We start from the raw sequence: 14,240 nt of genomic DNA on the forward strand, positions 1-14,240 counted from the left end.
ATATCTACATAAAGATTCTGAGATCTTTAATAGGAATATTCTTCTACTTGTTAAAATAAAAATGTATAACAAATTTATAATTCTACTGCTATGTACATCACACCGATCTCTACTTGTCTTTTTCACATTATTCTTCATGGTTTTGCACGTCAATTCTTTAATACTTCATTTGGAAGCAGTAATGCTGTACTAATTTCTGTGAATACTGTATTTTCACTTCATCCTGTATTATTTAAAGTGACACAAAGAGGGCCATGATACATTCGTGAATACACTAATGAATAGACTGCAGATATTATGAATTTATGACAAATGAAAATACTTAAAAATATAAAATATCAACTATAATGAATAGAATGGGTGTTATATCATTCAGAGAATAAAATGAACTTTTATTGAAATTTCAATTCCTTTCCTATATCGGTGAGAAATATTAATTTGCATAAACATTCGCAGTCTCCTAGTAAATTAGAATAGTAAAATCCCATTTCCTTTTTTCTTCTCAAACAGTAAAGGTGCAGCGAGCTCTATGTCCGATTCAAACGCAAACAAAACAATCGCACCACCATTAACACTAATTTTATGGAAAGCTGAGTCAACGATTCAAGACACTTTCTATGACGAAATGGTCGAAGAAGAACGTCTATCCCAATCTCGCGAGCAACGCAATTAATTTCCTTTCCTGTCACAATTTTGTTTTTCTTGGCATCTTCGCCGGCGATCCTATCGAACCATTTCTTACGTACAAACGATTTTGAAATGATAGGTTACCAATATAAGAATCCTGAACTCTTGGTGAAAACTGCTAATTTCAGGTCGGAATTGATCCACTTCGAGCGTGAATCGCATCCACATGATCGACTTCACTTTTCTGACATGACGTCTGCTACATCGCATGACGCTGGTCATTCTACTTTACCAAGAATCTAGATGAAACTATCAAAGAACCATATTCGAGGTACACTGCTAGCCATAAGTATTAGAATCTGCATAAAATGTAATATTTATGACAGAATAACATCTTTCATTTTCTGGGTATTATTGAAATACACGTTCAACTGTAAATATATATTGTACTACTATCACGGTTAATTTATAACTAGGCTGCAGATTTTTACGCATTCATAGGAAATCCTAATGTGCAAGAAATTACAAAATGCACAAAGTATACAATAGTATAAAAGAATATTGAGAAAGTTCATATTATGATGTTTACAGAGTAAATTAAATTCCTAGTTAGGTTCAAATTTTTCTAAATACGTATATAATTATTTTATTTTGCATAAAGGTCCGCACTCTTTTTATAACTTTATTGCATTTTATTTGTTACATAAGTTCGCCACGTCGTTGGTAAACGACGCGTCGTTTGCGTTAATCAAATTAATATATGAAATTTACCAGTAAGTGTTATATAAATACAAGCAATCACTCTTTCTACAATCTCTTCTCACCTTTCTGGCAAAGTTAATATAACGTCGCTGTAAAGTTTCTGTAGTTTTTTTATTAAATGTAAGCACAATTTGTGGCACGAACATGGGGAATATACTATTAATATGTACGAAGAATATTATATCGTTAGGTTGTATTTCCTCGAGTCATATTAAATTTATGTGTAGTATATATTAAAATTAAATTTAATGGTGTGGAAGTAATAATTAGTTAATAGAGATTTTAGTTTTGTTTGAAGAGGGATTTATGCAAGAGAACGACCCAAAGCAGACGTCAAAAAATTGCAAAGGCTATTTAGAGAAATTAGAATATCAAAATGAACTGAAAATTATTCATTGGTCACCACAATTACTGATCCTCAACCTTATAAAAAGAAATGTGAGATATTCTTAGAATTAATTTACGCAGGCTGTCCTGATACTTATGACCGCCTGTGTGCGTGACTTAACGACAGGAAACGAAGAAAACGCATCAACGTCATCGATTATAAAACCCGCGAAGATTTCCCTTTCGATGACTCGTCGTGGACCATCTCTACAAATAACTTCCTTTCCCGGTCGTTAATTACGCGCATGCATCTTCAATTAGAGGAGCTATACAAATTATAAGAATTAAACCGTTCCAGCGACTCGGCAGCCTTCGCAAAAGAAGGAAAGAAATATTAGCGCCCCTCCCTTACTATATTAATCGCAACAGGGTATCCTTGACACAGAATTGATGTACTCCTGAATTGTACTTTGGTAGAAAAACGAGAATCGCGATTTCGTCGGTGAAAGACACCGGATCCGTGATCTGCAAAACCACTTAGCTGGTGGTTTCTTAAATTCCATGTATTATCTGGAACTCGGTGACAATTCTTGAAATTTATCACTGCACGTAGTGCGAGATTTGTGGAATGACCATTTTTTTACTTATTGTATCTGGCGGCATCTCGAGAATAAAAATGAAATGCAAGTACAAGAATCGCATTATATCGCAGCAGGGTGAAAAGACGAGGTTCAATGGACAAGGCTGTTGTAAAACCCAACCCAGTAATTTATCCTTAAAATCTTCCTTTGTTGCGTTACTAAATTAATTTATCAATGAATATTTCGAAAAAGTTAGTTTATATTTTAAGATAGTATCTTTCAAGATTTTTACGTCTACTGTTATTTGTCATATGTCTGAGAAAAGAAGTATGGCAATTTGCAAACAAATTTCAAAACATTCCTAAAGTGTTCAAGCGATGCTAATGACATAACGCTATTTTAAAATATCTTAGATATTTTTTCAGAGTACATGCTTATGTAAATCATAATTCATTAATGATAAATGCTTGTAAGTGATACTTTTTGAAACAACCTGTACGTATGTTACAAATAAATATACAGTCATTCAAGTTATTAAAGAATGAAGTCTACATTTGTGTACAATAAGCAGTGCTATTATATAAAATTATATAAATATTATACACATTTGAATACTTTATTCTTAATAGTATGCACTTGTGTACTTTATTCATAGTAACATATATTTATATACTTTTTTGAATAGCTAAATCAATTGCTAAATTCAAATTATTACAATTTTTACGAAAATTGCCACTTACCTGAGTACTGCGTTCACGAAGACCTTCGGTCGTGACGAAAAGCAGCACCACCAATGCCACCACCGTGCACCACGAAAATCTCCGCGCCATTCTAAACAATGAAGAACAAGTACATAAAATAAAACTATCTAAACGATACCCAAAACTTCAAATATTATTAAGCCACAATAAATATTAAGCATTCAGAGACCACATTAAATTTTCATATTCCCTCTAACGCAACTTTCATCGATTAAACGCACTTCAAAATGTAAATTAAGACCTTTTAAAATAACTAATTGGAAAAATTCTTTCTGTAGTTTTCTTTGGAATCTTTTTCTATTTGTAGCACCCAGTGTGCGCACATGGAAAATTTGTAGGTACACGCAAAAGTCAAGCACCGCCGTCTGGATTTAAATTCACTTTTACTCGTGTAATTCTTGGTCTGTTAACGATGCCTGTAATTCCCCGCAACTATGCTCCACGCAAGAGAGCACCTATGTGATCATAGCTTCGCAACTGGAACCACTTAGCAACGTAATTAAAACACCGTAATTTCTGCGTCGGACAACAGAAAGGTCTTCTTAAAATTACCTCTGATATTAAATTATCCCGCGTTCTTGTATTACTTGGAGATTGTATTTTTACATCATCAAGGGTGAATACGCAATTACCCCCTTTGTCTCCGCATCAAATAGATCGATCGAACCGTATTTATATCTTACATTATTGTGTCAGAACGCCTTCATCCCTCTGACACTCGATTAAAAATAACTGGGGAAATACTTAGTCATGCAATAACATTGCAAACGTTACTCTCTAATGCTTATCCTTTTTCGATGATAAAAAGCAAATTTTATTTAATTAACAAACATACTTTTCCTGAATATGGCGTTTGTTATTCTACGATTGAATATTACCTCGAGTCCTCTTAAATACATAATTCATGCTGCATATAGGAGTGTCGAAAGAAGAGATAAAATCCACTTGGATAATATCACGTCCGCTTTACTAAAAGGTATAATCATGAGCTACTTTCTTGGAAGATGAATGGAAACTTAGAATGAATAATAATCGTCTTATTCAGGAGAAGAATTTCTGCTATTTAAATTAGATAGGCTACTATAACGAGGACAAGAGACACTGAATGCAAGTGGTCTAATGATATTACTGAGCAAAATGAAGATTACATTTTTAGATTTAATCATAATTATTCTGTAATGTACAGGAAATAACAAATAGTTCAATGCTTTGCTAATTAAATTAAATATGTTATTATAATCAGAAGAAGAGAACCTTATTATATTTTCAGATTTAATTGTACTTATTCTATAGCTCAACAATGTTTGCTAATTACATTAAATTTTCTATTATAACCAGGAAAGTAAGTCTAAAAGGAAACGACTTAATGATATTACTGAGCAAAGTGAAATACTTTCAGATTTAATTGTAGTAATTCTTTAATGTACTTGAAATAACAAATAGTTTAATGCTTTGCTAATTAAATTAAATATGTTATTATAATCAGAAGAAGAGAACCTAAGAGCAAACAACCTAATGACACTGCTGATCAAACTGGAGATTACTTTTTTAAGATTGAATTATTGTTATTCTCAAATATACCAAGGAATGCAATTAGACATTTAATTCTCATTGTACATTTTCTTGCGGTTTGAAGCTTTCTGATCGATCACTGTGCCGCAGTTATTTCCTCAGTCTCAAACGGTAACATCTCGAAAGGAGGCCAAGGCTTAATTCATACCAGCAGAAAAGATTTAAAAATGCCCATAGCTCGTCCCCACCCTACATAATGGAAACCTGAACCGGTTTGCGAAAAATACATCGACTATCAAAATCATGTGAAGTAATCTTGTTGCACGATTGCAAGTTCGTTACTTTCTGCATTGAAAATATTTTATTTGAAACGGATATAAGAAGTATTAAAACTGTTCTAAATAATCATTTCAGTCTTTTACTTCCACAGAAGTTATTTAAAATAATAGAAATAATTGAAGTTTAAAACTATTTTTTATTGAAAAAATTATACAAATTTTTACATATATAGAGCAATTAAATTGGCGACCATGAAATGTTCGTAAAATAGTAGTCAGGTTTATAAATAAATTGTTCAAATCAAATTTATTTGTATCGTCATTATGGTTATTATGGTCATTATTTAACTTTTGTAACTTTGTTTATCCACACATGGGAATTGGATTCCACGCTTTTAAATAGAACGTCCAGCATCTAATTTCAGAATTGGAACTCAAAGTTACATAAATGGATTGCTGAAGCGTCGTGCATGCATTATCGATTGTCGAACTGAATAGCCAGTTCGCAAAGTAGGCTTAATGGATCGTTTGAAATAATACTTATTTTATAAATAGCTCGTTAACAGTTAATTCTGAACTCTTTCCAATTCGACTATCAAACTTTACTTTATACTCGAACAAGTTACAGTTTCTCTTTAGAATATAAGTTTCTCGATAAGATTAAGTAAGAATTAGTAATGAGAAAGGTTAAGTGAATGTAGGAAGAAACATTAAAGAACAGAGGAAGGAAAGCAAAAGACTTACGAATACTTAATTAGTGTGTAACATGTTCAATTGATTTCATGCAGATACTGTTTAATCATTTTTTTCAAACAACAAACAGTAGAAATGGAAACTTGTCAAGGAAGGTGAATCACCTTGTACGGCATTACTCATTATTTTACTAATTTTTCGTACTTTAAGATAGCAAATTTTATATAATTTAATTTTTGAAGTCCTTCGATGAAAATTTTGAAAGGACGAATGGGAGAATGACATCGAATAGCTTAGAATGCTTGAAATACACAAACAGAGGTGGATGACCGAAATCGACACTATAAAAAACCGGTATCTAAGGATTCAAGGTTCAACAAACGGTGATCTAACGCGACCGTCTGAGGTACGCGGGAGAATCGTGATGATCGTGAGTTCTCTCGATCCTCTTTCCTCCTCTTCCTCGAAGATCGACGAGAGTAGTGGAGGAAGATCAAGATCAACCGTGGATCGACGACCGTACTCGAAATACCGTTAGACTCGATTGCGTTGCATTATGATTCATTAACATCGCCCATTCAGGTTCTGCTCCTCCATTTTTTTCGCATCCAAACCCCGCTACTTTCTGTAGCATAATTTACAAAGTCACTTTTCATTTCTTTTTACGACGCATTCCTTCCACAGCGTATCTTTTACGAGTCGAAAACGTAGAATAATGGGATAATAATTATGGAGTCTCAGATAAGCGATTTATTTGTGTTTTGACACTTTATTTTAGGGTCATCAGTTTTATTATGGTTATCATTGACATTGCATCGCTTCTTAAACGTTTTGAGTGATCTCGGGTAATTGATTTTTATTAAAGAGGAGCAATTTCATAATGCTATTCGAACAAATAATTGAATAATAAATTAAGCTTGGCTCGATAGTTATATTTTCTTATAATTGTAGATTCCTTACATATGTTTTCATATTTTTAATTAACTCAATACAATGTACAGGTAAATACTTCTAGCTTTTTATTTCAGAGAGTTAATTATTTCTTTCTATATTATAATTATTTTTAGTGAATTTATTTATATACTAATGTATTAAATTCATTGCATCATTAAAATGTAATAATTAATGGCATTTATAGGGTCTAAGAAAGACTGACTCTAAGAATTAAAACGTAAATAAATAATAAATTGTTAAGATTGCAAAATGATCGTCCTTTAATTTAGATACACACGAGCTTTTCGATTGTTACTTAACGTGAAATGAAATCTTACTATACGAAACTTCGTTCTCTAAATGTAATTCGAGAGTCCGACAGGTACGAACACTTGACTTGCAGAGTTGATTGACTTTCACTAAACAGATCTTGGCATGAATCATTCTTTCTTCGTTCCGCATTTATGAACTTATATCAACGATTACTCTTGTGTGACGACTACCACTCCTCACTAGTCAGCCAATCCAAACGCCATTATATCGTCTGTTTTCAAGCACAATTGAAGTTTCAATTTAAACGTTCATCGTACAGTGTAAGCAATTTTAACTTGTGGAGATGTAACATTAAACTTTCTGTAGAGAGTTAGCAAAACTACAAGAACGTAATTCGGTTTTTCTATTTACTAATTCCGCCTAAAAGTAAAGTTTCGACAACTGAATTTACGAAAAGAAAAAAATAGATGTTAATTAAAGTAATATCCAAAATGTTATAATGTTTCCCTGTCAGCCTCTAAAACTGAATTTTATGAAAACGAACTCTTCTGTTATATAGAAACATTTTATTCCTTTCACATTTTGTATTATTTAAGCAGTGAAATGAAAACCTACGTAATCTATGATCTACAAATTGTAACAAGTAATTATAATGTGACATTTTTCCTTATTCCTGAATGTGTAAAGAATTTTAGAGTAGGTGGAAACGAGTCCCCCAAGAGACTAATCATATTCACGCCCATATTTGTGCCCACGCACAAATTTTCAAATTGCTACGGTAACGAAAAATTAAACGAAGTTCGATCAATTATAGTAAGCGAAAAAGAAGTTCGTCAAAAACGTTACTTATTAACGATTAAACGTCGTTGTTACAGTCGCGAAAGGAGACCTACTAATTCGTTCATAACGTGTTACGATCGCCAGCTAAAAACGTTCCCCGGAGCACGATTCCAGAGCCGATTCCTTTCCACGATCGTTCGTGCGCACGAATCGGTTACGCGCGAATCGAAAGTAAATTCTCCTCGACTCTGTACACAGCTGCAAGTATCAGGTTGTGCCTGCGATTGTGAAGCATATTCCGTACTGGACAATTGCGTGAATATTTCAATCTCCATGAACTATTGGATTGTGTTCAAATTTATAATTGGCAGATGAAATAAAACATTTTGGCAAAATGTTATTTTAGATAAAAGAAAAAAAAGAATTTTGTATTTTTCAAAATACTCTATTTGCCTTTTACCTTTAATCTACATTTTATTGTTTTTTAATCTCTGAAGGGATGAATTTTTAATGAATTTTCTTTTACTTTAATTGGATACACACAAACCAAAGTAATTTTTATTTATTAATCGATTGTAATCTGCCTTACTTTGGTATATGGAATATGCTTTAATTCTAAAAGGTATTGTGATTATAAGTAATGATAATTTCAATATACAAGCAAACGTACACACATGTATCTACATTCCTTAAGAAGTTAAGCTTCAGAAATAGAATGTCAAATACATGGAAAACAGCATATTTAACATCATCTTTAGTTTAATCGATAGACAAAAGCTGGAAGGACAGCTCAGCGATGGTTTCACGGTTCAAAAATGATAATTCCGACTTTCAGATTCATGTTCCGGTCGTATGGTTGAGTTTGATGAAGACCGATTGAATCGGTTTATTCACGAAAATCTGCGTCAATCGACCAGGGAATTGGCTGAACAAATTGGTTGTGGTTGTAAGACTAGCTGAACAAATTGTTTGTAGTACTATGTAACATTTTGCCAAAATATTCTATTTTATTTTAAAAATTAAATTTAAAAGTAATCGTCATGATTTATGGCACTACTCGATACATTTACGTTCCAAGCATAAAAATAGGTAATTAATCTATTTGATCTTAAATTGGATAAACTGACATTTATGTATAATTGATGATGTAGAAACAAGTGTCTTATGGAAGTATATATTCTTTGAAAATGAAATATTTTTGAAAATTTGCACAAATATTTGAATTGCTAGACTTCCCAATGCAATATTTAATTTTCATTTGTTAATAGATTCAAAGTGCTACAAATAACACGTTTCTCTCCATGACTTGAATATCCTGATAATAGTAAAACCTATTTTAAAATTAAGGAATTTTATTTTCTGGAGAACGTGTATTATAGTAAAATGGCCAGCACTATTTTACTACATTGTTGTATTTTATCCGAGTTGAATGATAAAAATAACTGCGAATTTTTGTTTATCCTTTTCTGTGTGCAGACAGCAAGCCGTTAATCCCTTTAATAACAGTGGTTGAACTATCGATCTAGCATCACTTTAACATTTAGGAGCTACTAGCACAATAATTAAAGAAGAATTAATTGAATTTATTAAATTGTTTCTTCTGAAGTTTCGTACTATATTGTGCTTACTATATTACGCGCATAGCTTAATGTATCTTGTACCATTGTATTTGTAATGTTCTTTTAGAAGTTGTTTATTAAAATTAATTTGTATTAGACGAATTATCCCCAATAATAAAGAGCACAAAAGTGAATAATTTATTTATATATCCTAAGGGTCCAATATTGGGCATCTTTAGTCTAGGTATTATTAAATATTTTATATGTATTTGAGTTGAATCATTATATTTGTACAACAACAAGAGAAAAAGAACTGATTTATCAGGAAAAATATAGGTAGCATTAAGGCACTAAATAGTTGTATTTCTAATGTCAATATGCACAGATGTGCATATTGCTAATAATCCCGTTCCATAGCGTGACAAATAAAAGAAGAACTTCATGTTACATTCGTTCCTGCGTAGATTTGTTATAATCTAGTCACGTTGAGTGGTCAGCTGCTCGGAACGCAACAGAAACGTCGCGATAAGGGAAACGAAAATCCTAAGCACGCAGATCATGCACCGCTGGCTCGCGGCATAATTTTCAGCGTTATTGTTCGATTTAAGGCCCCGTGACAAATTAGATTCGCGGCGAGCAGCGGGCTACAGATTCTCCAGTCGCACCAGGACAATCATTTTGGCACGGTCTGGCTCGAACAGCGGCGTTTTACGTAAGAAACGACGGGAACATCTGGAAGTTTGCGCACGTGAAAGTGGACTACCAAGTTACAGGCAACGGTCAGTTAATTCCGCGGCGGCTCAGTTAATATTCTGCAACTCCAGCCGGTTCCTGGCCGATCGCGGAACCTAGCCACGGCTGCGACCAGCCTCTTTTTGCCTGGTCAAACGATCGTCGCGACAAGGTTTCCCGTGATCTGCTCGATCGCGATTATTCATAAGGAAACGGCGTGAATTCAATGGCTTAGCCAAGTTTCCCAAGCCCTTGATAGGAAATTATTTCAAGCCACTTATATTGGTGTTCCGACAAACTTTTATTCCAGACGGAAATTTAGGTCTTCAGGACTTAATGCTTTCATAGTGATTGGATCTATACAAGTGGAGTCAACCTCAAAATCAAAACGAAAATATTAGGTTGTCCCTAAAGTTACTTTCGCGTCTTGCATTTAGCTGTTTTGTGTGGCTGCGTTTATATAAATACATAGATAACCTTATCTCTTAGAAGTTGTTGTGTAACAGTAATGTAGCATAGAACATAATATATTGTGCACGTATCTGACCTAATAGAATATTTTATATTATATTTATAGAATATTGAAATGTTTCTGGTAGGGAGTTAGAATTTTAATGAATTTTAGTGAGTAAGACTGTGAATTAATAAAAGTATTTAGAGTGTAATGCAACCTGGTAATGTTATAAATTGTAAAACTATAAAATTGACTTTGAATTTAGATTATAATGCAACTCAGAGATGTTATAAATTATAAAAATGTAAAATTGAGTCTTAGAAGCAATGTTAACACGTTGACTGCTCGACTAATAAAAATTCCTCGACACTAGTCCTGTTTAAAAAGAATTATAAAATGATGTATGCAAAGAAAATCGTGTCATTTAACAACGTATAAATGAAGTATGACACGTGTACCTAACATTTCCTACAATTTTTATGAAGGTCCATATTGCAAATTTACATTATTTTACGACTCTTGTTAAATAGGATCCATCTTGAAACTTTCGTTTAATTCCGAGACTAGAGAGTTTAATTACGAGACGTCTAGATTGCGGATGTTTATGCATTTATGTCAAGTGAACATATACAAGAATGTGTGAATATGTACCTCCTCAAGAAATATATATATATATATAAAATCGACAATAAAATACACATTAAACTGTTTAGAAGATAAGAAATACTTTCATTTAAATTTCAATTCTTTATTTGAATTTGTAAAGATATGACTTTGCATTAAAAATATCAACAGTCTAACGTCTCTCTTTACGCTAACTTACTGTGCTGTCTATTGTTATTGTTCAAACCTAGCCAGACCTAACCCAAACCAAACCTAGGAAACAATAAAATAAAATAAATTTTATAACATCGACTTTTCTCGTAATAAGAAATGTTTGGCCACGTTGACAGACTTCTTTAGGGTTTATAATAAATCCACCACGTAAAATCGATGGACTATTCGCGATTCATCACACAGGATGGTGGTAAATGGAAAACGTGTGTATTCAAATGGATACACGCGGTGCCCTGAATTCCATACGTGCGTATCCAAGTAGATGCACACGGCGGTTAAAGCGTTAATCCATTCAGGTCTTGTGCCGTCTCGTGGCTCGTCATTTGGATTGACAGGGATTATTAAATGGCCTGGACGTTCTCTTAATTTTTATAGCCATGGATTTTGATTTATGGGGAAAGTATACAGCAAGTATACAGCGAAATGTCAACAACCAGAGAAGATACGAAGAAGCGAATAAGAAGAGCTTGCATTGCAATTGATCCAAATCAAGTTCATCGTGCATTGTTTCTTACGTTAACACGTTTTAGAAAATGCATCCAAGTTCAAGGTCATCATTTCGAAGATTTGCTGTAGCAGTGAGCGCGCAAATAAGAAAATTAATGACATATTTGAAGAGTGCCTTGAAACAATTTATTTTCTATTACAGCCAGCCTGTATAACCTTAAATGACCTTCAACTATAGGTGATTGTATTCTTCTTGAAACGCTCTATCAGAATGTGTATTAGAAACTATTCAATTGATGTCGCTATTAATGACATATTTGAAGAGTACCTTGAAACAATTTATTTTCTATTACAGCCAGCCTGTATAACCTTAAATGACCTTCAACTATAGGTGATTGTATTCTTCTTGAAACGCTCTATCAGAATGTGTATTAGAAACTGTATCGTTCTATTTAAAGAAACAGAATCGATCATAATGTCTCCTCTACGCTTCCACCGATAAAAAAGTTATTGACGCCACGTTACGTGCCCCTCGAAATCAAATAACTCTTGTTCGACACTTGTTTTTTCTATCGCTAAAAGTAAGCGAATTATTCAGGTGGCCTGTTTTAAATGCCTCACCCTGTATATTTATTAATACTCAACTGAAGGGGCGAGAAATACCCACATGTATATTATGTAGTACTATATACATATGTTAGTACTATATACATGTATAGAAATACATATGTGTGGTTTAAATGAATTTATTTGTTACGATCAGAAGACTTTATTAGTTGTATCATAAGTTAGTTGATAGAGATAAAAATGTTCTATTGTTTGTACCATTTAGAAAAATAAAATAATGCTAACCTATATGCATAGAGAAACCGATAGATGGATCTACGGCCTTGAAGCCATGATAACGTGCCGAAGGGAGGGATTCCCAAAATCAGAAAATCCGGAAGGGGGATCCGCGCATCCCTGTGACACTGTGAGTCAGTGTGCGTAGATTTTCCATAGGATTATCTGCGGTCACGAAAGCTACCGAGCGAAACCGAATTGGAAAGGACAAAATCCGAAATGGGACTGTTTGATAAGTGGGGCAAATTAGTGGCATTCTGACCTGAGTCGCGAGTGCGCGCGGAAGTACACACTTGCTCGTTTATTGTTTCGTAAATCCGATCCTCAAGGACACCCGTCAGAAACATTATTCTATAAGAACGTTTAGAAATTATTGTAAGTTGAATAGGATGAAGTATAGAAGATAAATCGAGAGAAATGTGATAATTTGATGAAGAAGAAAACACAGGAAAAAGTGGGAAAAATAATTAACCCTTTGTGCTCGAGAGGTGACTCTCAATCACATCTTAACGTGATGCAGTAATTCGAGAGGTGATTCTCGGTCACCACCAGGTTTGACGCAGTGAATCAACCAGCAATAATATTTGTGTAAGTTTAATTTCATTAGGACTCGAAGTGTCAATAAAATAATTGTCGAAGGGTTAAGGGTGGTCTGATTTTCAAATCTCAAATTAGAAATCTCATCTTCGAAGTCAACCTAAGCTTAACATTTCTGGCAATATAATGCTGAGAAAGCATCTCGAGTTGCTGATAGATACCAGTAAAAAAGGCCCCGAGTGCGAAGGGTTAATATAGAAACGTGAAAGTGAAAAGGATTGTATGTGCAGAAGAACTAATGGAATTATTACTTATAACTTGAATATTAAAACATTTCTGTTGAAAAGCAAAAGTGAAAAATATATACGAATAGTACTCCTTTAGTATGTATTTGTCTCCGTACAAGGCAACAAGTTTAAACGTACAAGGTTTTATACTTCTATATTGTAGATATAGTGAATAATCTATAGATAAGTGAATAATCTATCGGTGAGAGAATTATTAGATGGTCATCGCTCATCAGTTTCCGCGATGAAGTTTAGAAGATAAATCGAGAGAAATATGATAATTTGATGAAGCAGAAAACACAGGAAAAAGTGGGGAAATAATTAATATAGAAACTTGAAAGTGAGAAGGATTGTACGTGCAGAAGAACTAATAGAATTGTTACTTATAACTTGAATATTGAAACATTTAGCGTAGGGATCCTTAGGAAACATTTCTGTTGAAACCAAAAGTGAAAAATATACATGAATAGTACTCCTTTAGTATGTATTTGTCTCCGTACAAGGCAACAAGTTTAAACGTACAAGGTTTTATACTTCTATATTGTAGATAATTAAGAAAGTTGTAAGTTAGAAAAATATAGTGAAGCTAAGTGAATAATCTATCGGTGAGAGAACTATTAGACGGTCATCAGTTTTCGCAAATCCTTCGGGCGAAACGGATATGGCGATTTCGCGTGTGTCTTGTGACTTGTGACTATCCTTGGATACTCTCCGGTGGTCAAGATTCTTGGCTGACCTCTGCCTACTACAGCTGACTACTGCTCCGCTGGCTGGCTGACCACTACCAACTACTGACTACTGGTACCTTCTACATGGCCACTGATTTCTGCTCCTTTGGCTGGTATTTTCAACGAAGAATGTTTCCGTGAAGAGGTCATCGCCGTTTCTTGACAGGTAATTCCAATTTTGTCCATGTTTTTATAAATAATGTGAATTCAGGAAGATAGAAAAATACAACAACCTACAATTGAGTATTGTTACGTTGCGTTATAAAGATTCTGAAATTTTTAACTAGAC

General features: G+C 33.6%; 1 protein-coding gene across 1 annotated transcript in view; it reads right to left on the bottom strand.

Annotated features, from left to right (window-relative positions):
* Positions 1-14,240, bottom strand: part of LOC128873608 (mucin-2-like) — a 91,708-nt gene that overhangs the window by 74,301 nt on the left and 3,167 nt on the right. The window contains exon 2 of the mRNA XM_054117303.1: positions 3,038-3,128. Coding sequence (XP_053973278.1) covers positions 3,038-3,127 — 90 coding nt within the window. The 5' untranslated portion in view covers position 3,128. The remainder of the gene's footprint in view (positions 1-3,037; positions 3,129-14,240) is intronic.

This window comes from Hylaeus volcanicus, chromosome 3 (genome assembly GCF_026283585.1).
Source record: "Hylaeus volcanicus isolate JK05 chromosome 3, UHH_iyHylVolc1.0_haploid, whole genome shotgun sequence".
Lineage (NCBI taxonomy): Eukaryota > Metazoa > Arthropoda > Insecta > Hymenoptera > Colletidae > Hylaeus > Hylaeus volcanicus.